Source organism: Arvicola amphibius, chromosome 4 (assembly GCF_903992535.2).
Source record: "Arvicola amphibius chromosome 4, mArvAmp1.2, whole genome shotgun sequence".
Taxonomy (NCBI): domain Eukaryota; kingdom Metazoa; phylum Chordata; class Mammalia; order Rodentia; family Cricetidae; genus Arvicola; species Arvicola amphibius.
This window is the reverse complement of record NC_052050.1, coordinates 52,020,068-52,043,894: the sequence shown is the minus strand read 5'-3', so window position 1 is coordinate 52,043,894 and position 23,827 is coordinate 52,020,068. Positions and strand designations below refer to the sequence as shown.

At 49.5% G+C, this 23,827-nt stretch overlaps 1 protein-coding gene and 1 non-coding gene across 2 annotated transcripts; one reads left to right on the top strand and one right to left on the bottom strand.

The window, feature by feature from the left end:
* Positions 1-292: 292 nt before the first annotated feature.
* On the bottom strand, positions 293-22,836 carry Pfas (phosphoribosylformylglycinamidine synthase). The gene is given in 32 exon segments (XM_038326218.2): positions 293-1,996; positions 2,077-2,400; positions 3,239-3,353; positions 3,438-3,529; positions 3,645-3,852; positions 4,135-4,280; positions 4,875-4,994; positions 5,175-5,330; positions 5,459-5,542; positions 5,626-5,806; positions 5,955-6,185; positions 6,414-6,488; positions 6,490-6,546; positions 6,672-6,794; positions 7,283-7,444; positions 7,563-7,624; positions 7,870-7,903; positions 7,905-7,937; positions 7,939-7,989; positions 7,991-8,029; positions 8,131-8,204; positions 12,266-12,394; positions 12,649-12,780; positions 15,881-16,009; positions 16,524-16,648; positions 16,770-16,910; positions 17,225-17,330; positions 17,449-17,638; positions 18,074-18,179; positions 19,043-19,178; positions 20,049-20,225; positions 22,739-22,836. Coding segments are annotated over 31 exon segments (4,014 nt in total). The 5' UTR covers positions 20,191-20,225; positions 22,739-22,836; the 3' UTR covers positions 293-1,685.
* Positions 10,416-10,521, top strand: LOC119813793. Its single transcript, XR_005285251.1, has one exon. It is a non-coding gene; the product is annotated as a U6 spliceosomal RNA (small nuclear RNA).
* Positions 22,837-23,827: the final 991 nt, after the last annotated feature.

The following is a 23,827-nucleotide window of genomic DNA, read 5'->3' as shown; positions in this document are numbered from 1 at the left end:
AGACATCCATGCAGGCAAAACACAATGCATACAAAATTAAAAAAAAGAAATCTAGTTGGGTAGTGGTGGTGCATGCCTTTAATCCCAGCACTCCGGAGGCAGAGGCAGGTGGATCTCTGTAAATTCGAGGCCAGCCTGGGCTACAAAAGCTAATTCCCGGACAGGCTCCAAAGCTACAGAAAAACCCTGTCTCGAAAAAAAAAAAAAATTCAAAATGCCTGTTTTTATAGGGAAACCCGTTTAATCATGATAGAGAACATCACAGACCACTTGACTCTGATGGACAAGTGACTTCTTGAATACATTTATTGAGGGAACGAAGCAAGGAATGATGGGAAATGTCTGTCAGCAAGAACAGCTGCTTCCAGGAAATGTGACCTGTGACCACAGGATGATCGGAAGCAGATGAAGCTGGCTGGGCACGGCCCCTTGCTGTCCCTTTCAAGTTGTCACCAATCAAAGGCAGTTTATCATTAAACTTTCCTCTGCTAACTGGAAAATGCCTCAAGTACCTTTCTTAATTTTTATGAGAATTCAGATACATCAATTAGGCAGCACTGACTTAGCTTTGCGGTACAAGCTAAGCCGCTATTATTTAAATGCTATTATGACTACAAACTCCATTGGGGCAGTACCAGTGCTTGGCACCATCCCTGATCAAGTAACAAGAAGAATGAATGACAGCTGGTAGTACTCCAATAGGAAGGGAGGTAGCTTCTAAATTAACAACCAGGAATGTGATTGAAGGCAGAACAGGTCAACCGCAAGCGTGGCCAGAAGCAACAATTCCTCACAGCTAGCAGAGAATGTCTGAAAAGGAATCCAGGAATCTGCTCTTGAGGTTGGGGAGGGGCTGGTACATTAAACCATGACCCCAAACCAGGGCCAAGCACAGAGACACTCACCAGAGAGGCTGAAGCTAGGGAATCTTGAGTTTAGGGCCAGCAAGGACTACAGCCTAAGAGCCTGTCTCAGCCAGGCGGTGGTGGCGCACGCCTTTAATCCCAGCACTCAGGAGGCAGAGGCAGGCGGATCTCTTGAGTTCAAGACCAGCCTGGTCTACAAGAGCTAGCTCCAGGACAGGCTCTAAAAACTACACAGAGAAACCCTGTCTTGAAAAAGAAGGGGGAAAAAAGTTTGTCTCAAAATGTCAAATAAGAAAAGGGGACAGAAAACCCTGTTCAGAGCTTCAAATAAGAGAACAAGGGACAAGGTGATGATTGCGGGAAGGAGAGCCTGCAGAACTCTGCTACCCCCGTACTGTCAGCTCTCCCTAGAGCCAGAGGCTGCTTGCTGGAGACTCAGTGAGAGAGCAGCTCCTGCAAAGGCAAGGCTAAAATGAACAATGCAGCCAGTGGCGGTGGCACACGCCTTTAATCCCAGCACTCGGGGACAGAGCCAGGCAGATCTCTGGAGTTTTGAGGCCAGCCTGGTCTACAAGACCTAATTCCATGAAGGCTCCAAAGCAACAGAGAAACCCTGTCTTGGGAAAAAAACAACAAAACAAAACAACCAAACATAAAAAAATAAATAAAATGAGCAACGCAGCTGAGATGCCCCTAGCACTTGGTTCTTGTCTGTACAAGATGCTTCGGGAATCGCGTGGATACTCCTGAAGGCAATGGGAAAAAGGGGGCAGCAGACTCAAAGGATGAGCTGTGGGCCAGGGTGGTCACGCAGCCCCCTTAGCACCTGTCCTCCTGTGTCCAGTTCCAAGCATTCACGAAGAGTTGCTGCCAAGGGGAGGTCGCAAGAGCATCAAAGGGAGAGGGTCGCCAAGCCCACTGCCAAGGCCTCACAGCCCGCTCAGGATGTGGCATGAGCGCCAGATGGCGACCATCTTGGGAGCAGATGCCAGCTATGCCCCCTGGAGATCCATTGGGGTTCAAGGGGTACTGTTCTGTGGGGTTCCCAGCATCATCTGCCCAGTACAGTGGCACCAAGCCCTTGGCCTCGATCTTGGCTCGCAGTTCAGGAGAAGAAAATGCCATGTAACCTGGAAGCAAAAAATGAATGCTAAGCATCTTCAGGCCCAGCCCCAGCCCTCATAGCCTCCCCTGCCTTCCCCAGCCTGACCTTCCCCGTGAGCACTCCACACAGGCAGCACAGAGCCTTCCATCCCGCGAAGCATCAGGGCTGGCCCAGGCTCCACACGCACGGTGGCCCATCGGGACTCAAACCGCCCAGAGAGATTGTGGCGGAGCAGGAGGCCTGGCTTTGTCGGTTGCGAATCATGGCCTGACTCATCTTGCTCTTCATTGGGGTCACCTCCTACCCAGCCCAGAAGGGCCAGCAACTGACAGCCATTACACACTCCCAGGCTGAAGGTGTCTAGCCGCCTGCGGAAGCGTCCCAGCTCTTTCCTGGCTCGTGGATTAAAGGTCACTGCAGCTGCCCACCCTAAGAACAACAAATCAAAGCGAGATGTAAACAGCTGGAGAAAAGCAGAAGCAGGGAATGAAGGCAACAAGAAGACTGCTAACAATCAGGTCCTCTCTACAGACCCTGGGGCAGCCTTTACCTGCTTCAATCAGATAGTCTGACAAGGGATCTGTGATTTTCTTTATGCTAAGCCAAAATATTTTTTTAAATTTTATGTAGTTGTATAAGACTCAATAGTAAGTTTTCAGTTAGGTGAGCCAGGTGGTGGTGGCATATGCCTCTAATCCCAGCACTGAGGAGGCAGAGGCAGGTGCATCTTTGCGAGTTTGAGGCCAGCCTGGTCTACAGAGTGAGTTCCAGGACAGGCTCCAAAGCTACAGAGAAATCCTGTCTCAAGAAAGAAGATTTCAGTTGGACATGGGTGGCTCACACCTGGAGCTCCCAGTACTTGGAAAGCTAACACAGGGCCCAGGACTACTCTGAGTCTGAGAGGCCTAGGCTTTCATGAAACTATTTAAAAAAAAAAAAAAAAAAAGATTTTACACACAAAAAACTTTTGGCCTTTTGGCCTCTCTTGTGGTTGTGGTGAGCCATCTTCCCACAGGACAGGACAATCTGATCAAGTTGAAGAGCAGCTGACTGTTCAAATGAGACATACGCCCTCCAGCCTTGTACAGCCCTGGGAAGCCAGCGGCCTCATGTCAGGGATTCGTATCCTTCTGCTGACCTCTGGTCCTGAAACAGAGCACTCTGCCTGGCTTTGTGGTGGTGACAAGCCAGCCCTGGCCATGCAGAAGGAGCCAAAGCCCTTTTCAAGGAGTGTGGGAATGGAGCGTACAGCCGTCTCCATGCTGACCTTTGGCAGAGCCCAACACATCTGCGTAGCTGAAGCCACCCACAAAGGCCACACCGCAGAAGGTGTCCAGCCCGATGGCCCCCGAGCAGAGATCCTGCATGGTGACATCCCACACCTAAAAGGACAGGGAAGACAACCGTCAGAGGCATACAACCAAGACGAGATCAAGATCTCCAGCTCGGCCAGCCACCGTGCTTACCTCAAACCCGGCCAAGTGAAAGGCGTCCGCCATCTCTCGGTCTCCATTACTGCCCTCCTCTCGCAAAATGGCGACTCGGGGGATGGGACCACCTGGAAGACGTGTGTGTCTCTGAGCAGATGGTTACCCACGTGCTCCAAACCCCAGATACCTTCCCCAGAGCGGGTCCAGATACTCAAGCCTCCATGCCCATGCCCACCCCCTTACCAGGTTTACAGGGCACAGGGGCAATGGGAAAGGTGGGTGGCAGGCAGTAGCGGGGTCCTGTCCGCTCCTTTAGGCCCTGTTTCTCTTCTTCCACACAGCGTGGCTCTGCCTGCAGCAGCTCCAGTTGGAAACTGGTTTCTTCCCAGAGGGCTCTCAACTGCCCAACGGGCTCCTCTACAGCTACAGTGCCATTCACGGACACTCGGACCTGGAGAGGGGACACTGATTAAAGACCAGAAAAAGTATGGCCCCATGATAGTTTCAGAACGGCACCTTCTTTTTCTTTTGGTTTTTCAAGAGAAGGTTTCTCTGTGTAACAGCTCTGGCTGTCCTGGAACTCACTTTGTAGACCAGGCTGGCCTCAAACTCACAGAGATCCGCCTGCCTCTACCCACCAAGTGCTGGGATTAAAGGTGTGTGCCACAGCCCGGCTGGAATGGTATTTTCTTACAGACTCACATTAACACTACCCTCTCCTTGGCTTTCTCACCATGGCCTGGGGTCCAGCCTCGCCTGTGCGGCCCAGTTCCAGACACTGTAGGCCAGCACCCTGGTACCGCAGCAATACTCCGGCTACGTCTGCTTCCTGTACCTCCAACACCAGTCCTGGCTCCTCTGCAAACAGCACAGGCAGCGCTGGAAGGGAAACAGGGGTTAGCCAGGATGACCAGGATGCTGCCGAGACCCAGGCGGGTGGGATCTGGATGAGGGGTACCTAGAAGTTGCACCAGGAGCTACGAGAGGTCTTAGAAAGACCAGTTCAGAAAAAAGCATGGAAGAGACAGCTAAGACTCCGGAGAAAGGGTCAGGGAACAATAGGGTCATAGACACAGCGTTAGTAAGACAGAGAGATGCAGAGGGCCTGGGGCTTACGGACAGAAGATAACAGGAGAGAGGGAGAGGGACTGACAGATACAAAGGCCCAGGACTGCAGGACGAAAGATGTGGACTCACTCGGAGGTCAGTCACCAGAGCAAACACCAAGTTGGTGAGGGCTTCAGACACAGCCAGCCTGGCAGCAACCTTGCAGTCCAGCAGGTTCTTGACTGGCTGCTCTCCCAGGGCTGTGGTGGCCTGGTGGCTCAGTGCCACAATAGCCACACCAACCAGGAGTCTGCAGGAGCCCAACATGCTGCTGTTGGGTCACAAGGACACCCACATTCTTTACACCAGAAGGTCTACAGATAAAGAAGGCAGCCCAGGCCTTAGGCTAGACCCCAAACTCCTCACCGTCGATCCCGGGGGCAGACACATCCACCTCTATCCCACAATTCCCAGCAAAGGCCATCTCTAGTAGGCAGGTGACAAGCCCTCCATCGCTGACATCATGGCCTGAGCAAAGACGGCGGTCTGGAGGAAGAAGGAAAGTTCAGCGTCTCAGGCCAAGCCTCTCAGCTCCGCAGCATCTGGAGAGCCAATGAGTGGGAAGGCAGGCACTCGTAGGAGAGAAGAGCCTGAACCCTAGGCACCCCGCTTGTTCAGGAGGAGAGCGTCTGCCACGGGTCTGCTACCACAGCCAGGCCCACTCACCTTTCAGCAGGCCCTGGGTGATACGGAAGGCACGCACGAGGTTCTCAGGAAGGTCTAGGTCAGGAGGGTGCTCCCCAAGCTGGGAGAAACACTGGGCCAGAGCCGTGCCTCCCAGCCGGTGCTGTCCAGGGCTCAGAGGCACATAGAGCAGGTGACCTAAGGAAAACGAGGGGAGATCAGCTCAAGACCTTGCCTCAGTATTCCCAGCACACATGAAGCAGACCCCAAAACCAAGGACCAAGCTTAGAATACATCACACGAGATTAAGGACGACGAAGCCATACCTTTCCCTCCAGGATGCTTGAGGTCTGGGGTCACAGTGGCTGTGATGTCTGGACAGACAGCGTAGGCTGAAATGACCAGCGACCCTACCCACCGAGGAGGAAGAAAGAAGTGAGATACCAGCCCAGCCCACATGCCCTCTTCCCTCTCCCAAGGGCCTCGTCCTTACCAGGAGCCCGCACGGTCTCAGTGCCAACCCGGGCAGCCATGCTGAGGGAATCCTTGCCGCCATCCACTGCCACACCCAGTGCCGCCATCAGTGCCACCATGGCTTCACATGCATCAGCCAGAGCTGCACCCTCTCCCGGGAGCTTGGCTGCCCACATCCAGTTCCCACTGCACTTCACATCCTGGGAGCATTGGGAAACAGACATGGCGTTAGAGAGACAGAGAGATGCAGAGGGCCTGGGGCTTACGGACAGAAGATAACGGGAGAGAGGGGAGAGGGACTGACAGATACAAAGGCCCAGGACTGCAGGACGAAAGATGTGGACTCACTCGGAGGTCAGTCACCAGAGCGAACACCAGGTTGGTGAGGGCTTCAGACACAGCCAGCCTGGCGGCAACCTTGGAATCCAGCAGACTCTTGACTGGCTGCTCTCCCAGGGCTGTGGCGGCCCCTGTGAGCTCCTGGTGGCTCAGTGCCACAACAGCCACATCAGCCAGAGGAGTCTGCAGGGGCCCGACACACTGCTGTTGAGCCACAAGGCCACTCACAGAACGATCCACCTATGGAACCAGATGTAATTAGAAAGAAGGTAAGGGTCAAAGAGGGCTGGCATGCTCTGAACTGCAAGCAAGAGCATACAGAAGGTGGGTAGCAGGAACAATAGGCTATTGAGGATGACACACTCCCCAACCCCTTTGTTCCCAAAGCCTAGGACACCCCAGTGCAGGGGAGGGCCAGGATGCAGGACAGGGAACAACGCAGAAGGCCAAGTGTGGTGCCAGGAGGACCTTGTTGGTGAGGTAGCGCTTGCTGGCACAGCAGGCAAGCCTCAGAACGCGTTCCAGAGCCTGGCGCACGCTCAGATTTGGGGGGTAGGACCAGAGGCTGCAGCACAGGGGGTTCCCTCTGGAGGAAGAACTCCTGTAATGGAAGAGTAGCCAAATAGAAGCACCTGGGGAGGCTGGGCACAGGTGAACACAGGGAAGGGAAAACCAGTATGACAGGAAGGCCAAAGGGAAACACATTCCACCATCCCGGCCCCATACCTTCTGAGGCATCTTTCCCAGAACCCAGTCAAGCTCCAGGTCCACAGGGGTTGGAGGTGTTAGCGAGGCATCTCCCTGGCCATCTTTTCCCACAGGACACTCACGATCATCCACTAACGTGATCTGTGGACCCCGGGGACAGCCCCCATAGGAAAGGAGAGCTTCAATACCAGCAGGGAATGTGCTTAGAGAGGAGCAGGAAAAAGCATCCCATCCTGTCTTGGCATCCCTGAGTTCCTCATCTCCCCCCCACCCCAACACTCTGTTCCCCACTCTTCTTCTGCCCACTTTCCATTCAATCTCATTTTGCTTCCTCAACATTTCTCCCCCAAGCCCACGTACCCAGGCTGCTCGAGCCCACCCCAGCTCCTAACCACTGGGGTCAATCTCTCTCTCTCTCTCTCTCTCTCTCTCTCTCTCTCTCTCTCTCTCTCTCTCTCTCTCTCTCTCTCTCTCTCCTCTGAGACAGGGCTTCTCTCTAGTTTTGGAGGCCTATCTACAACTCAAGTTGTAAATCAGGCTGGCCTTCAAACCCACAGAGGATTCACTCGTCTCTGCCTTCTGATGCTGGGATAAAAGGCATGTGCCAGCACTGCCTGGCTTCAACTCACTCTCTTGTCTCCAGTGATTGTGCCCACAAAACAAACTGGGCAGCGTTCCCGGGCACTGACACGATTCAGGAAGTCCCGGTCAGAGGGCCTCAGCAAAAGTGCATTTGACTCCTGGTACTCGGCCCCCCAGATTTCCAGTGCATTCAATGTTGGGTCTCCCAGCTGCACAGACATGGCAGGGAAAGAACAAGACGGGGTCAGCGGGCACTGCCTTGCCTCACAGTATTGCTAGGAATGGGGCAGAGAGGACAGCTAGGCTTCGGGGATGAAGCCTATGCACCTGGAAGCGGCTGGTATAAATGATGGCTCCTGCTGGGTCACTCAGCTCCTTGAGGACATTGCCTGGTGAGACAATGGCAACCTCGTCACGGTCAGCCCCAGGAGAGTTGCTGCCATATACTTCCTGTCGACCCTCCCATGGCAGCAGCAGGTTCTACCCCTCCACCCGAGCCTGTCCAGCATGAGAGGACAGGGAGAAGGTGCTGCCAAGCTTGGTGGTTGGCAGCGAATCCTCAGTGCTTCTCCCCAAACCAAATCTGACCGCAGACCAAGTAGACCCAGCCTCATGTTCTGACCCCTTCCCTCACCATTGCCACCAGCACCCTGGTCATGGAGGCTGCAAGATGGGGTTTCTTCCTGGGGCCTCCACACAAGCCCCGGATTACACGATTCATCTTCTGCTCCATTTCTGGATCTCCCCGTTGCACAAGCTCCGAAGTCCAGGTCACTGGTGTTGTCTCCCTGAACCTGAGGAAGCACAGGGCATAGCTCAGCTCAGAAAGGCTTGGAAGCTCCATGAATACACCCCACAGGGGCCCAGGGACATCAAGGTGGCCTCCTTAACTTACCTGCACAGATGAAGCAGCTCCACCCCCAACTCCAATCCTGTAGACGGGACCCCCAACCTTCACAACCTCCATGCCTGCAAAGAAGGAAGTTTAAACCAGAAGCCAGAGAGGCTACATACGAGACCTGTAAAGTGAGGCAATAGGAGTACAGAAGACTCTGATGTGAGGGAAACGGGACCACTAGGTAGAAGGGAGAGCAACCATACAACCCATGGAGGACAATGTGACAATAATAAACACTGCAAAGACGCAGAGTTAGAGATGGCTCAGTCCCTAAGAGCACCAGCTACTCCTGCAGAAGACCTGGATTCAGCTCTCAACACATACAACTGCTTCTAACTCGGCTCCAGAGGATCTGATACCCTCTTCTGGTCTTGGTGGGCACTGCACCCTGTACACAGTGCACTTACACACACACACACACACACACACACACACACGCACGCACGCACGCACGCACACGCACACACACACACGCGGCAAAACAGCCAGATGCATAAAGTAAAAATAGTTAAATTACCAACACACCTATTCTCTAATAGCAAAAATATATGCCAAGGAATTTAGTCTATAGTTTTATTAACAGGTACAAAATCATCTACATGCAAGAGCAAACACGGAAGTACTTGTTTTAGCAAATACAGGGAACAATATGAGGCCTTTACACACGGGCTGAAAGGCAATATCGTTAGGATGGCAATATTCCCCAAAACTCATCTGTACATTCCACACAGTGCCTATCAAAGCCAAAGTCTTTTCTGACTTTCTTGCAAATTGATAACTTAATTCTAAAATTCATAAAACAGTATTAAGCTGTTGGGCAGTGTTGGCGCACACCTTTAATCCCAGCACTGGGAGGCAGAGGCAGGTGGATCTCTGTGAGTTTGAGGCCAGCCTGGTCTATAAGAGCTAGTTTCAGGACAGCTAGAACTGTTACACAGAGAAACCCTGTCCAAAAAAAAAAAAAAAGCCTAAACCAGTCAAAAACAATCTTTTTATTATTTTTTTAATTTCTTTTTTTGTTTGTTATTCTGTTTTATTTGCTTTTGTTTTTCGTGACAAGGTTTCTCTGTAGCTTTGGTGCCTGTCCTGGAACTAGCTCTTGTAGACCAGGCTGGCCTCAAATTCACAGAGATCCGCCCGCCTCTGCCTCCCAAGTGCTGGGCTTAAAGGTGTGCGCCACCACTGCCCAGTGCAATACATACACACTCTTAACTGCAGAGCCATCACTCCAGCCTACCCAGCAATCTCAAATTAGAACAAAATTGAAAGCCTTCTTTTTGCATTTACTTATGGTACTGGGGCCAAACCTGGAGCTTTGTGTTTCGTTATCCAAGTGCTCCACAACTGAGTCACATTCTCAGCTCTATTTCTAAAACTTATCACAATGCTTCAGTAATAAAAACAGTTCAGAAGTAGCATTAAGGGCAGATATAAATCAATTAAACAGAACTGTCCATCCAGAAATGAACTCACAAGTCTACAGTCAACTGACTTCGTGTGTGGAGCTGGACACTTGAACCCACAGCCTCGCACACGCCCACCACTGCCAAATGACCTTCCTTCCCCCAAATTTTGTTTTGAAACAAGATTCTTGCCTTGTAGCAGACTAACCTCAAACTGAAGATCCTTTCTACTTCCAACTCCCCATATTCCTGTATTTCCAGATGCCCATAACCACAATCCGTCGCCAACTGGTTCCCCCACCCTCTGATATCAAGGATTGGATGTAAGCCCTAAGCGTGACAGGCAAGAGTCATGCCTTTAGGTGATAACCCTAGTCTCTGTCAAGTGACCCCCGAAGAGAATATGAAGACAACTCAACCAGGAAGAATGATCTAAAGCAAACTGGATGACCACACATAAAAGGAAGAAGCTGGATGCCAATTTCATACAACATACAAAGATAAACTCAAAATCTATCTGTCAAGATGGCTTATCACATAACATTCTTCAAGAGGACCCAACTTCGGTACTTAGCACCCATGTTAGGCAGCTCACAACCACCTATAATCTAGCTTCAAGGGATCCAATGGCCTCCTCTGGCTTCCATGATACCCACATGAATGATGCACAAATATACACACACATAATTTTTTAAAATTAAGATACTGAATGAAAAAACAAAGTCAGGAGTGATAGCACATGCCTTTAATCCCAACACTAGGGAGGCAAAGGCAGGTGGATCTCTGTGAGTTCTAGGTCAGCTTGGTCTGCATGGGGAATTCTAGGAGTTACAGCCAAGACTACCTAGTGAGATCCAGCCTCAAAAAAATGTAAAGAAAGTGCTCACTTTGGTAACACATACGGTAAAATTGGAAAAATATAAACAAGATTAGCATGGACCCTGCACAAAGATGACTGCAAATTAGAGGAGCATTCCATATTCTATGTATATGTGTGCATATATGCCTGTAACAATTAATAATTAAAGATGCCGCCGGGTGGTGGTGGCGCACGCCTTTAATCCCAGCACTCGGGAGGCAGAGGCAGGCGGATCTCTGTGAGTTCGAGACCAGCCTGGTCTACAAGAGCTAGTTCCAGGACAGGCTCCAAAGCCACAGAGAAACCTTGTCTCGAAAAACCAAAAAAAAAAAAAAAAATTAAAGATGCCATGAGTTTGAAAGAAAGCAAAGAGGATGTATCAGAGTTTGGAGGGAGTAAAGGGAAGAGAGAAATGACATAATCTACTATAATATCAAAATATAAAACTCATAAAACATTTTTGTTTTGTTTTGTTTTTTTAAGACAGGGCTTCTCTGTGTAGCCCTGGCTGTCTGGAACTTGCTCTGTAGATCAGACTGGCCTTGAACACAGAGATCTGCCTGCCTCTGCCTCCCAAGTGCTGGGATTAAAGCCATATGCCACCACAGCTAGCTAAGATTAAAAATATTAAGAAAAAAAGCAATGTGGTGGTGGCACACACCTGGTCTACAAGAGCTAGTTCCAGGACAGGCTCCAAAGCTACAGAAAAACCCTGTCTCAAAAAACCACCCCACCCCCCTCAAAAAAAGGAAGAAAGAAAAAGAAATGGCTCAGCAGTTAAGAGCACTGGCTGTTCTTCCAGAGGTCCTGAGTTCAATTCCCAACAACCAAATAGTGGTTCACAATCATCTATAATAAGATCTGGTGCCCTCTTCTGGTGTGCACGCATACATGCAGACAGAACACTGTATACAATGTGGTCCTAGGGATCAGACCCAAGGATTATATGCAAGGTAGTCATGCTCCTACCAAACAAGCTTTATCTCCAGCCCACCCTTTCAAGGTTCAAGCCATGCCACTAAGTCACCTAGTCAGTCCTGTTGATTGATTAGGTGACTTAGTGGTGTGTTTGTTTGTTTTGTTTTTTGGTTTATTGAGACAGGGTTTCTGTAGCTTTGGAGCCTGTCCTGGAACTCACCCTATAGACCAGGCTGGGCCTCAAACTCAAAGAGATCCACCTGCCTCTGCCTCCCGAGTGCTGGGATTAAAGTTTGCACTACCATCACCTGGCCACTTTCTTTTTTCTTAGTGTGTGTGTGTGTGTGTGTGTGTGCGCGCGCGCGTGCACACGCGCGCGCGCGCGCACACACACACACACATTTTTCACACACATAAGCATGCAGACACCAGAGTACTACATCTATGTGGAGATCAGAGGACAGCTTCCAGTTGTCAGCTTCCTCCCTTCATGAGTTTCAGAGACTGAACTCAAGTCACTAGGCTTGCTCGGCGAATGTCTTTACCCACTGTGTATCCAACTGGTCTGGGACTTGGACCGTAATCACAGCCTTAAACACAGTGCCCAGCACACAACTGGTGGGCACTCAATAAATGCTCTATTGAACTGGGCCAGCAGATAAAAGTACTGAGCATAAAACGATACTAAATATAAACACTGGCTTCAAAGCCTTAACACAGGGCTGGGGTAAGGGTCCCTGCAATTCACAAGTACACTTGGAAGAGACAAAGACCACAGAGACTGAGAGTGCCCACCTAATAGAAACTGTCCTGCCTTGACAACCTGTTGTTAGAAGAGATAGGAACCAGGAGAGCAGAAACCAACCCCTGTATGCCTTCACAGCTCCCTCCCGGTGGCTGCCCTATGCTGAGAGGAAGCCGGCTAGATGCAGAGAAAGGTGGTGGCTCTTACCTGGCTCTGGGGGCTCTTTCCCCACATGCTTGGCTTCCATAGACCCAATGCCCCCGCTAAACATGATGGGCTTGATCCACTCACGCCGCTGACCACCTGGCAGCTGGAGACCCAAAGAGCGGGCAAATCCTAGTGTGGAAGTGAAGAGGTTAGTCCCACAGTGTCTGCAGCACCAAAGCCCCTGGGTCACACACTACACCCACAAGCCCCTCTGGAGTGCAGAAGTGAAGAGGTTAGTCCACTGTGTCTGCAGCACCAAAGCCCCTCTGGAATGTGGAAGTGAAGAGGTTAGTCCCACAGTGTCTGCAGCACCACAGCCTGGGTCACACTATGCCCACAAGCCCCTCTGGAGTGTGTTCTTTCTTATACACCCCGAGGCTCACCAGCCAGCACGGGTTCTCCAAACTTGTTGCCATAGTCAGACGCTCCATTACTGGCTTCAATAGCAACTTCTAAAGGCCTGGCAAAGTTCCCAGGATACTGGAAGCTTGGATCCTCCCAGGGCAGATTATAACCTGAGATGGAAAGATAAGGTTCAATAGACTATAAAAAGGAAGGGCACGAGCTCAAGAGGCAGCTCAGTAAGTCAGCAAATGCTTACCACTCACAAGGCCCTGGGCTGGATGCCCAGCACTGAAAGAAAAAGAAAGCGGGAGATGGAGGACACATCTCCGGAGAATTCTCTAAGCCACTGAAGCCACCCTTGGGTTAGAAGGTGAAGGTGTACAGCAGACAGCTCAACACCGGCTTGCTTCCCATCTCCAACACCAGCCTTTTCTTGACTCATGATACTCTGTTACTTTCTCGTTGAGTCTCACTTTGCACCCTTGTTGGTCTGGAACTCAGAGCTACCCCTGCCCCTGCCTCTTGCGTGCCAGGATTAAAGCCTTGTGCAAACATGTAGAGCATTTTTATGGTCCTTTTTTTTGGGGGTGGGGGTTTGGAATTGAGGTAAAGTTTCTTTGTGTAGCATTGGCTGTCCTGGACCTCACGCTACAAACTAGGCTGGCCTCGAACTCAAGAGATCGGCCTACCTCTGCTTCCTGAGCGCTAGGATTAAAGGCGTGCGTGCACCAATACCACAATTTTAATACTTCTTAACCCTTTAGCAATGCTAGTGATCCTGATCAGAGCCTTGCACGAGCTAAGGAAGAACTCTACACCTCTGTAAATCCCCAGCCCTAGGATCAGACCACTTAAGCTCCTCCCATCCCACTAAGGTTTTGTGTATCTGTGTGAGTGTACATGTTAGTACAGGTGACTATGGATGCTGGATTGTGTATCTGTGTGAGTGTACATGTTAGTACAGGTGACTATGAATGCTGGAAAAGGATGCTGAATCCCATGGAGCTAGAATTACAAGTGACTTTGAATCAGCAGATGAGCAGATGTAGGTACTGGGATTTAACTGAGGTCCCCTCCAAGAAAAGTACCAATGGCTGGGCAATACATTCCCTTAATTCCAGCACCCGAGGCAGAAGCAAGTTGATCTTGGTGAGTTCCAGGCTACATAATATATCAAAAATAAAAATAAGAGTAGTCTCTCCAGCCCCCTTTTAAAAACTGTATGTTTGTGCCAGGCGGTGGTGGCACACGCCATTAATCCCAGCACTCAGGAAGCAGAGGCAAGAGGATCTCTGTGAGTTCAAGGCTAGCCTGGTCTACAAGAGCTACTTCCAGGACTGGCTCCAAAACTACAGAGAAACCTTGTCTCGAAACAAAACAAAACAAAACGTATGTTTGTATAAGTTTATGTGCACACGTGACTGCAGGTACCCAAAGTACAGAAGAGGGCATCAAATCACCCTGCAGTAGGTACTTTTGACTGCCAAGCTATCCCTACAGCCCCTTCTTTTTTCTTTTTTTTTTTTTTGTTTCTTGCTTCTCTTTCTCTCTCTCTCTCTCTCTCGATTTTTTTTTTTTTTTTGGTTTTTTTTTTTTTCGAGACAGGGTTTCTCTGTAGCTTTTTGAAGCCTATCCTGGAACTAGCTCTTGTAGACCAGGCTGGTCTCGAACTCACAGAGATCCGCCTGCCTCTGCCTCCCGAGTGCTGGGATCTCTCTCTCGATTTTTGAGACAAGATCTCTCTGTGTAACAGCCCAAGCTGTCCTGGAACTAGCTCTATGCTCTATGGGCCAGACTGGACTTGAACTCACAGAGATCTGCCTGCATCTGCCTCCTAAGCGCTGGGATTAAAGATGTGCACCAGCACCACCCAGCTCCATTGCTTACTTTCCAAAACAGGGATTTTTTTGGTAGCCCTGAGTATCCTAGAACTTACTCAGTAGACCAGGCTGGTTTCTACCAAAGATCCACCTCTGCCTCTCCTGAGTGCTGGGATTAAAGGCGTGCGCCACCACTGCCCGGCAACACTTCTTTTTTAAACAAGATTTGTTTTGTTTTGTTTTTTGAGACAAGATTTCTCAGTAACTATGGAGCCAGTCCTGGAACTCACTGTAGACCAGGCTGGTCTTGAACTCACAGAGATCTGCCTGCCTTTGCCTCCCGAGTGCTGGGCTTAAATGCATGTGCCACCACTACCACCGGCTTAAACAAGATTTTTATCATTTTATAAAATAACGTGTATATGTGTGAGTACCCACAGAGGCCAGAGGCATTGCATCCCCACCTCGAGCTAGAGTTACGCAGGCAGTTTTGAACCAACCAACAAACACGGGTGCTGGGAAGCAAACTCAAGTCCCTGCAACAATAGTACACTTAATTACTGAGCCATCTCTCCAGCCCCTGTTGCATAAGTTTCTTCGGATATTGAAACATTCCGTCCTGTAGCATAGCTCTTTAAGTAAGAAGGTGAAAAAACTGAAAATATCTTCATAAGTCCCTGAAACTGACCAGCCACCAGACCCGACCCTCCTTGCTACGGTAAGCAGTAAAAGCTAAACGTGAGCCAAGCTCAGAGTGAGCTGAGCTGCAAAGACGCTGAAGAGAGACCAGATGCCTGGGAGAATCAGAAACCAGAAGAGCCACCTGAAAGGACACGCTCCAACCTGTAGGCTGTGCAGAGTGCTCCAGGTTCCCAGTTTTGACATCTGCCACCCATGCTGGGGTGGGCCTTGGTAATGCAGCTGTCTTCGAGTCATTTCTACTCCTGTAAGTAACCCCTGACCCAAACGCTTACAAGTAGCTCCAATAAAACTCATTGGTTCACCAAGCTGGACTACGGTGGAATTGGTACTTTGGTCTGTTGTGGGGTAAGTAGACTATATATTGTTGTGGGGTGAGTAGACTATATATTGTTGTGGGGTGAGTAGACATATATATTGTGTCTTCCCAGGACAAGCTGTCACACAAGAGCCCCTCAAGTCTCTTAAGGTTCTCTGGATTTAGTGGACCAGTATTGGTCATAAGATAACCTGGTCTCATGTCTCCTAACTATGTGAATGCTAGCTTCTAAAGAAAACTGTAGGTCTCTCCAAAACCAGTCTGGCAATCTCCAAATCCCCCAATTTATGCTACTCATGTTCAGGGTCAGCAAAAATCGACTACTGCGAAGCTCTCCCTCACACCTAGATGATCTTCAGACCTAAGAGGTCTAAGTGCTGGTGCCTGCTGGGATAGAGGGAAGGTGATTAGAGAAGAAAAAGAAGAAGAAACCTGGGATGTGCAGGTTTCCAAAGCAATAGCCAGCAGTGCCAGCTACCACGTGGGCCCCACGACCTGTGCATTGGACATCTCGGATGCGGCCACCTGTGCCTGTGGTTGCACCGCTGAAGGGAGCCACTCCTGCAAAGAGAAAGCAAAGGAGATATGGGTGACACAGAGATAAAACCCACCCCTAGCTGGGTGGTGGTGGCACACACCTTTAACCCCAGCACTCTGGAAAAAGAAGCAGGTGGATCTCTGTGTGTTTGAGCTAGCCTGATCTACAGAGTTCCAGGATAGCCAAGGTTACACAAGGAAACCCAGTCTTGAAAAATCAATCAAACAAACAAACAACAACAAAAAACACCCCTAAACCATGTGTGTGGGAACACACCTTTAATCCCAGTACCCGGGAGGCAGAGACAGACAGGTCTTTGAGTTTGAGGAGCCAGCCTGGTCTATAAAGCAAGTTATAACTAGGGCTATAAACACACACACACACACACACACACACACACACACACACACACACACACACCATCCCTGATGGCCTCCATGGATCTAAGAACAACAACTGAGGCTCAGACTCAGGGCCTGGGTCCTTTGTGCCCTCCTACTCTGTAAATTTACCCATCTACACCGGGACCCAGCTCACCTGTGGGGAAGTTATGTGTCTCCGCTGTGAAGACAACATGTCTAAGCCCCTGCTGTTGCCGGAAGCAGCTTGGTTGCGTAGGGTCCTCAGGCTGTAAGAATCGGACTTCCTTCCCCTGGATTGCACTATGGACACGGCCATTCTATACCTTGTGTTTTTTTCCCCAAGAGCCACGCCAAACCAACCAGTGTCCAAGGCTTCCCTTCTCTCCAACCCAAGACCCCTTCAGCCCAGGGCATAGCCAACCTGCTGTTGTCACAGAACTTGAGGACATTGTTAGGGTTTGAGCATGCCTGGGTGCTCATGATGGACTCAAATAGGGAATGTGCTAGCCTCTTCCCATCCACGTGGAGCTGGCCCTTGAAGAACCAGTGTCGGCTGTGCTCACTGCAGGAGTGACAGGAGGGAAGACACAAAAGCGAGGGTCACTTCTCAGCGCTGCGTCTTCTCAACAGCAGTCACGGCCAACTCATACTTAGGAGATGCCAAAGGTCATCCCAGAAAATCACTATGTATTCTGCCCCCATGGCTTGTTGAGAACCAAAGTAAGATAAAAAACAAGATTTAAAAATAGACACGTAGAAGGGTAAGGAGGCCAGACCCTCAAGAGATGTGGGCAGAGCACAGAAGATGTGTTCTTGTGGTATTCCTTTCTAAGCTCTAAGGGCTAAGACAGCAGACAGTGGCATCCCCCTCCTCACCTGTTGGACTGAGCCAAGTCAAAGGCCTCCACGGTACTGGGGTTCCGCTGCAGTTCTTGGAAGCGCTTAGTGTAGAAATCCAGGTCCCAGGAGTCAAGGGCCAGCCCTAGGAGACAAGCCCTAGAAGAGCTGACAGCATGCCTCAAGCCGCCATATTCCTCGTCTCAGTAGTCTGCTGAACTACATCGGGTCCTTCCCTTTATCTCCCACGAACACCTGCTCACCTAGATCTTGGTTGGCCTTCTCCAGGGCAAGCCGACCCTCAGCTAATATGTCAATGGAGCCGCTGAGTAGAGCTGGGATGCTCTGAGGAGAGAAGCTCTGGATGGGGTCAGGGTAGTGCTGCTCTGTCATCCGGTCATGCAAGGCAGCCAGAGAAATGGCCTGCATCTCGGCTGTAGGGTGGTGGGCGAACTAGTGGGAAGATACAGAAGAGGACAACAGACAGAGCTGAAGAACTGAGAGAGAAAGGACTCTGGACCTTAAAGCTATTCGCCCCACTACTACCAGGCAGCACCACTTCCCCATTCCGGTGTGGGTAAAAGTCCTAACCCTGAGCTATGCATGCTTAGGGCCACAGAGCATCTTTATTCAGACTAAAAGAAAAAAGAACAAAACAAAAAACTCCACTCTGGGCATGAACCTGTGCCAGGATGCATAGGTCAAGCTGGGAAGGCAAGCTGGCCCATTTATTGTTCAACCTTCAAGCAGCAAACAACCTTCCAAGCATACAGGGGAGGCCTAAGTCCAAGGGCTCTACCCTGCTTCTCCCCTGACTTTGCTAGAGCTTAGGATCTAATCTCTGGCCCACTCACTCCTCGATTTTCCAGCACAATGCCCACACCTCACCGAAAGCCTGTAGCGCCGGGTGGTCTCTACCCGATCCACAGCTCTCAGCCCAGAAGCTTGGCACACAGAGACAATGTTGCTGGATGCCGGAGTAGAGAAATTCAGCCTGAGGGAAGAGTCAGGTGGTTACGGTCCAAGGGCCCTCACAGGCATTTGGGAAGGTGGATCTTGCCCACAGTTGTCTACTCGACCACTATTACCTCTTTGTCACTGGCCTCCTGCCTCAGACTAGGTGCCAAGAAAACCTGCTTTCAAAAGTTTATCAGTCTGGTCTACAGAGTGAGTTCCAGGACAGCTAGGGCTACACAGAGAAACCCTGTCTCGAAAAACAAAGCAACAACAACAAAACACATAAAAACAAAACAAAAAAAAAAACAAAAGAAAAAGAAGAAGAAAAAAGTTAATCAGAGGCTGGAGAGATGATCAGTAGTGAAGAGACAGCCTGCTCTCCAAGAGTTTGGTTCCCTGCACCCATGTCAGGAGGCTCAGGACTGTCTGTAACTCCAGCTCCAGGGGGATCGGATGGCTCCAGCCTCCATGGGCACCTCCACTCAAGGTGAATATACGCACACACAAGGCCAGCATAGGAAACTTAGCAAAAGCATCTTTCAAAAGAAAAAGTAAAAGAACCAAAATGGCTGAATGGTACAGGGCTTACTCAACATGCATTAAGTCCTTGGTCAATCCCTAACAAATAGGAACGGAGAGAAACCACGGTTCCACTTCTCAGAGTGTTAGCTGTCAATTCTAAAATAGATTTGGGAGCTAATTCAATTTTCAAGACATTTGTGCACACGGGGAAAATATCTGAATGGCTTCCTAGGCAGAGAGAAGGATGGGGCAAAGGGAAATCTCCAAAGACTACAGGGGAAAGGAGAGCAACGGGATAAGAGGGGTGGACAGTAAGCGTGAAAGGGGGGTGTGCCCTGGAATACGGGACCAACTGCCCGGGAAGAAACCCAGCCGTACCTGGGTCCCACCTCCAGCAACAAGTCATTAGAGCCAGGAACAAGCCAGGATTCCTGAGCAACGTCATCCAGCAACAACGGGCAGCCAAACAGCCACTTCAACTTCTTCATCTCCTCTGGCTCTGGAAGGGTCTCAGCTGCAGAGACAGGACAAGGGCACCTCAAGACACGGCTTCACACAACAGACCACCTCCTTTAAGAAACCAACACCTAGAGCGTGGGGCCCAGGCCTTTAGTCCACCACTGGGAGACAGAGACAGGCAGATCTCGGTGAGTTCTAGGCCAGCTTGGCCTTCAGTGTAAAGTTTAAGCTCCAGGACAGCCAGGACTACACAGAGAGAGATCTGACTCAAATTAATTAATTAAAAACAAACCAAACAAAACAACCAAGAACCCAACACCCAGAGGCTGAGACGGACTCAGCAGCTAAAAGGACAGGCTGCTCTTCCAGAGGGCCTGAGTGGATCATCCACACCCACGTCATGGCTTACAACATCTCTAACTCCAGTGCCAAGGAATCCATGCCCTCTTCCGGCCTCTGCAGCAGCAGGCACACGTGCTGCACAGATATGCATGCAGAAGAAAACACAAATACAGGCAACATACCTGCAGCCCTGTTTGACAACGATGGAAGGAAGAGTCCTCTCACTTCCACGTGTTCAAGCACAAACACACACACACACCACACACACACACACACACACACACACACACACACACCCCCACACACACACACCACACAAATCAAACCGGAGACTGGAGAAATGACCCAGGGGTTAACATCACAGTCTGCTCTATCAGAAGACCCAGGTCTAATTGCCAGCACTCATGTCAGTGATGAGCCGTGCCAACAAGGCCAAGCCTCCAGAGGTTAGGCAGCAGAACCAAGAGTATAAGTCATCCTTAGCCACAGAAAGAGTTCAAGTCCAGTCTGGGCTACATGATGCTCTGACTCAAACAACCCACCAAACAACAAAACAAGATTTAAACCCAACTCTGGGCCTCACCTGCCCAGTGCACATTATAGCACAGCTCAGTCTCCACACTCTGAAGCTTTGGCAGTTTCTCTTGTAGTTTCCGAAGAGCGTGTCCAGAGGCTGCGCCCTCGTGGCCAGAGGGACGGACGTAAAAGTGAAGGACGGGGGCCATCTCTACAGATGGCTTTCTGGCAATGAATTGGGTCCCTTAAAAATAAATAAATTAAAAAAAAACAGTAGTTGATTTCAAGTTTCATGGACAGCCAGACATTGGAGATAAAGAAGGGAACATAATAGGGGAATTCAGCAAAACAAGTAACCAGAAAAGGGAAGGTCTGGGGACTTTTAACTAATCTGCAAAATGCAGGCTTTCCAGGCTGGGAAGGGATGGCTTGGCAGTACAGCATGTTCTTAGCCCTGGGCTCAATCTCCAGCACATGCCAACATACACATAACAAGGCATTAGGAGTGTGGAGGGAGAGGCATATGGACACATTTTTGAGCCCCAGCAAGGTCTTAAGAACATTACACCATTGGGTGGTGGTGGCGCAGGCCTTTAATCCCAGCACTCGGGAAGCAGAGGCAGGTGGATCTCTGTGAGTTCAAGGCCAGCCTGGTCTACAGGCTGTCTCCAGGACAGGCTCCAAAGCTAATCAGAGAAACCCTGCCTTGAAAAATAGATACATACATAAATAAAATATTATCACTTCTATTTATGTGTCATAAATACAGCCACGTGAGGCTGAAGATTTAACACAATAAAATGTTTATCTAGCATGCATGAAGTCCTGGGCATTTTTATTCCCAGGACCACATAAACTGGGCAAAGTGAAAGATACCTGCAATACGCACATGGGATGCAGAGGCAGGAGGATCCTGAGCTCAAGCTTATCCTCAGACACAGTGAGACTAAAGCCAGCCTAGGCTATAACAGACTTATCTTTCTTCTTCCCCTTTTTCTTTTCTTTTTTTTTTTTTTTTTTTTTTTTTTTTTGTTTTTCGAAATAAGGGTTTCTCTGTGGCTTTAGAGCCTGTCCTGGAACTCGCTCTTGTAAACCAGGCTGGCCTCAAACTCAGAGATCCACCTGCCTCTGCCTCCCAAGTGCTGAGATTAAAGGCGTACGCCACCACCACCTGACTCCCTTTTCTTTTTTTCCCCAAGATGAACAGTTTATGGGGCTCATGGAAAGGGAGCTGGAAGCTAGGCAGTAACTGCCATACCCCAGGCACTCCCAGTCAGAAGATTTGCTGTTCCACTAGTCTTCCCCATCATAGGAAACCTGACTACCACCTAAACAGTTGCTCAATTGGATGCACAGACACAGGATTCAGTGGTAAAGCATTGGCCAGCACGTGCAAGGATTGAACCTCAGAACTACAAATCCTTCAGAACTACAAAAAGCAAAAATTAAGCCAGCCTTAATTACTCTTCTCCCTCAGCATCTCTATACTCAATCTGTCAACAAATCTATTTCCAAACATATCTTAAATCTCTGGCCTTTTCATATCTGCTACCCCTCCAGTCCATGTCACCATCACCACCCGTCTGGACTGATCAAAGTATTGGTCTCTTTGTTGCTGTTGTTTGTTTTACGAGACAAACTCAGGTTATTATATAGAGCCCAAGGCTGGCCTGGAACTCACAATCACATTGCCGCTGCCTTCAAATGCTGGAATTACAGGTTTATATCACTTAACCCAGTTGCATGGATTCTTGAGCCCTCTGATACCACTGCTACAAACCACATCCTACCTGCCACAAACTAGCATAAAGACCATGATGGCTTAATGGATAAACACTTGACACCGCCGGGAAGGTGATTCTCTGAGTTCCAGGGTTTATACAGTTCCAAGCCAGCCAGGGCTGTATAGAGACCCTCGTCACGCCAGGCGGTGGTAGCACACACATTTAATCCCAGCACTTGGGAGGCAGAGGCAGGTGGATCTCTGAATTCGAAACCAGTCTGGTTACAAAGCGAGTTCCAGAGCAGCCAGGATTGTTAGAGAGAAACCCTGTCTCGAAAAACCAGAGAGAGAGAGATCCTGTCTCAAAAACAAAACCCAAACAAACAAGTTGTTGAATGAAATGAATGAATCTTTTATCCCTGCATCTCAGTTATCCCCAACCGCTCAGTCTTCCTGGAATTATTTTTTTAAACAATGACAGCAACGGCACAACGGGGCCTCATTTAGCCTAGGCTGACCTCTAACTCACTGTAACTGATGACCTTGAATTTTAAATTCTACTATTTCCAAAAAACCTTTCTCGATGCCTACAACTTCAGGTGTTCTCCACAACACCCGGTTTGTGAGGCTGTGGGCATCGAACCCGGAGTCCCGTGCTAGAAAACCAATCTACGAGCTGCATCTCCAGCCCTCTGGAGTTACTTTCCAAAGATTTTCGTCTATCAATCCCGGAGAAATATAAGCTCCTGGAATAACGGGACAGGGTTTTATTTCGGGGCTATATTCCCAACGGCTTATATCCTGCCCGACACATTTGATGACTGGGACCGTGAGGGAAGGCTCCTTCAATCCTATCATGCACCTCCACCGCGTGTCTGCAGAACACGCTTTCTAGCGGATGCACGGTCTACTTAAGGTTCGCGGGCCCAAGAGGACCCAGCCCGGCCTCATCGGGACACCGAAAAAGCCTGGATCGGGCTTGAGTATGTGGCCGATGGAGCTGTGGATGGAGTGAATTTCGGGAAGGCACGCACCAATGCTACTCACGTAATTCGGTCCACGCAGAATTCCAAAAATCTTGGCGCGCTGTACGTCATCTACGAGCGCCACCGTTACGTCACCTACGAGCGCCACCTCCGGAGACCTGACCCGCGGGAACGAACGACCACGCCCCTGCCGTGGGCGGTGTCGCCACGCCCTCCTTCGGGTTGTGTAGTTCCCAGATTTTTGTTTTAGATTTATTTATTTATTTTATGTATAGTGTGATCTATCTGCATGTGCACCTTTATGCCAGAAGAGGGCATCATATCTCACTATAGATGGTTGTGGGAATTGAACTCAGGATCTTTGGAAGAGCAGCCAGTGCTCCTAACCACTGAACCAACCCTCTCTCCAGCCCCCGGATTCTTTAATAATCTCAAATTCTTTTAATCCAGCCCTGGGGAGGCAGAGACAGAAGGGTCTCTTTGAGTTCGAGACTATCCCAACCAAAGCTGCGAGAAAACATCTCGAACTTGAAATAACACTTATGAAAGCATATTCGTTCAATTCCTCATCTTTGACTCCCTGTCCCCTTCAATTATGACAAAAATTTAGAATTTAGGGATCTGAGCGAGAAACTTTTTAAATGTCTAAGATTCTGTTTTCCTTCTCCCTTCTCTTCGTTGTCAATATTTTTTTGTTAGTGAATAAATTCAGGAAAACACAGCGGGAGGATTTTTTTTTCTCTTACATTTTCGCAGTACTGGGAATTGGTTCTCAAACCTTCCTAAGACTATGACCCTTTAATACAGCTCCTCATGTTGTGGTGACCCCCCACCATAAAATTATTTCATTGCTACTTCATAGCTGCAATTTTGCTCCTGTTATGATTCGTAATGTAAATATCTGCGTTTTCTGATGACCTTCGGTGACCCCTGCAGAGTAGGTGAACCTAAAGGGGTCGCGACCCACAGGTTGAGAAACACGGACCTAGCGCTTTGCCCATGGCAGTCGAATACTGTATCCTGAATTCCTATTTTTAACTGTGTTTTCCTATTAATGATAAAATAGCTGACAAAAAGCCAGTCACAGAAGAAAGGGTTTATTTTGGTCTAATTCTGAAAGTGCAGTTTATCATGGAC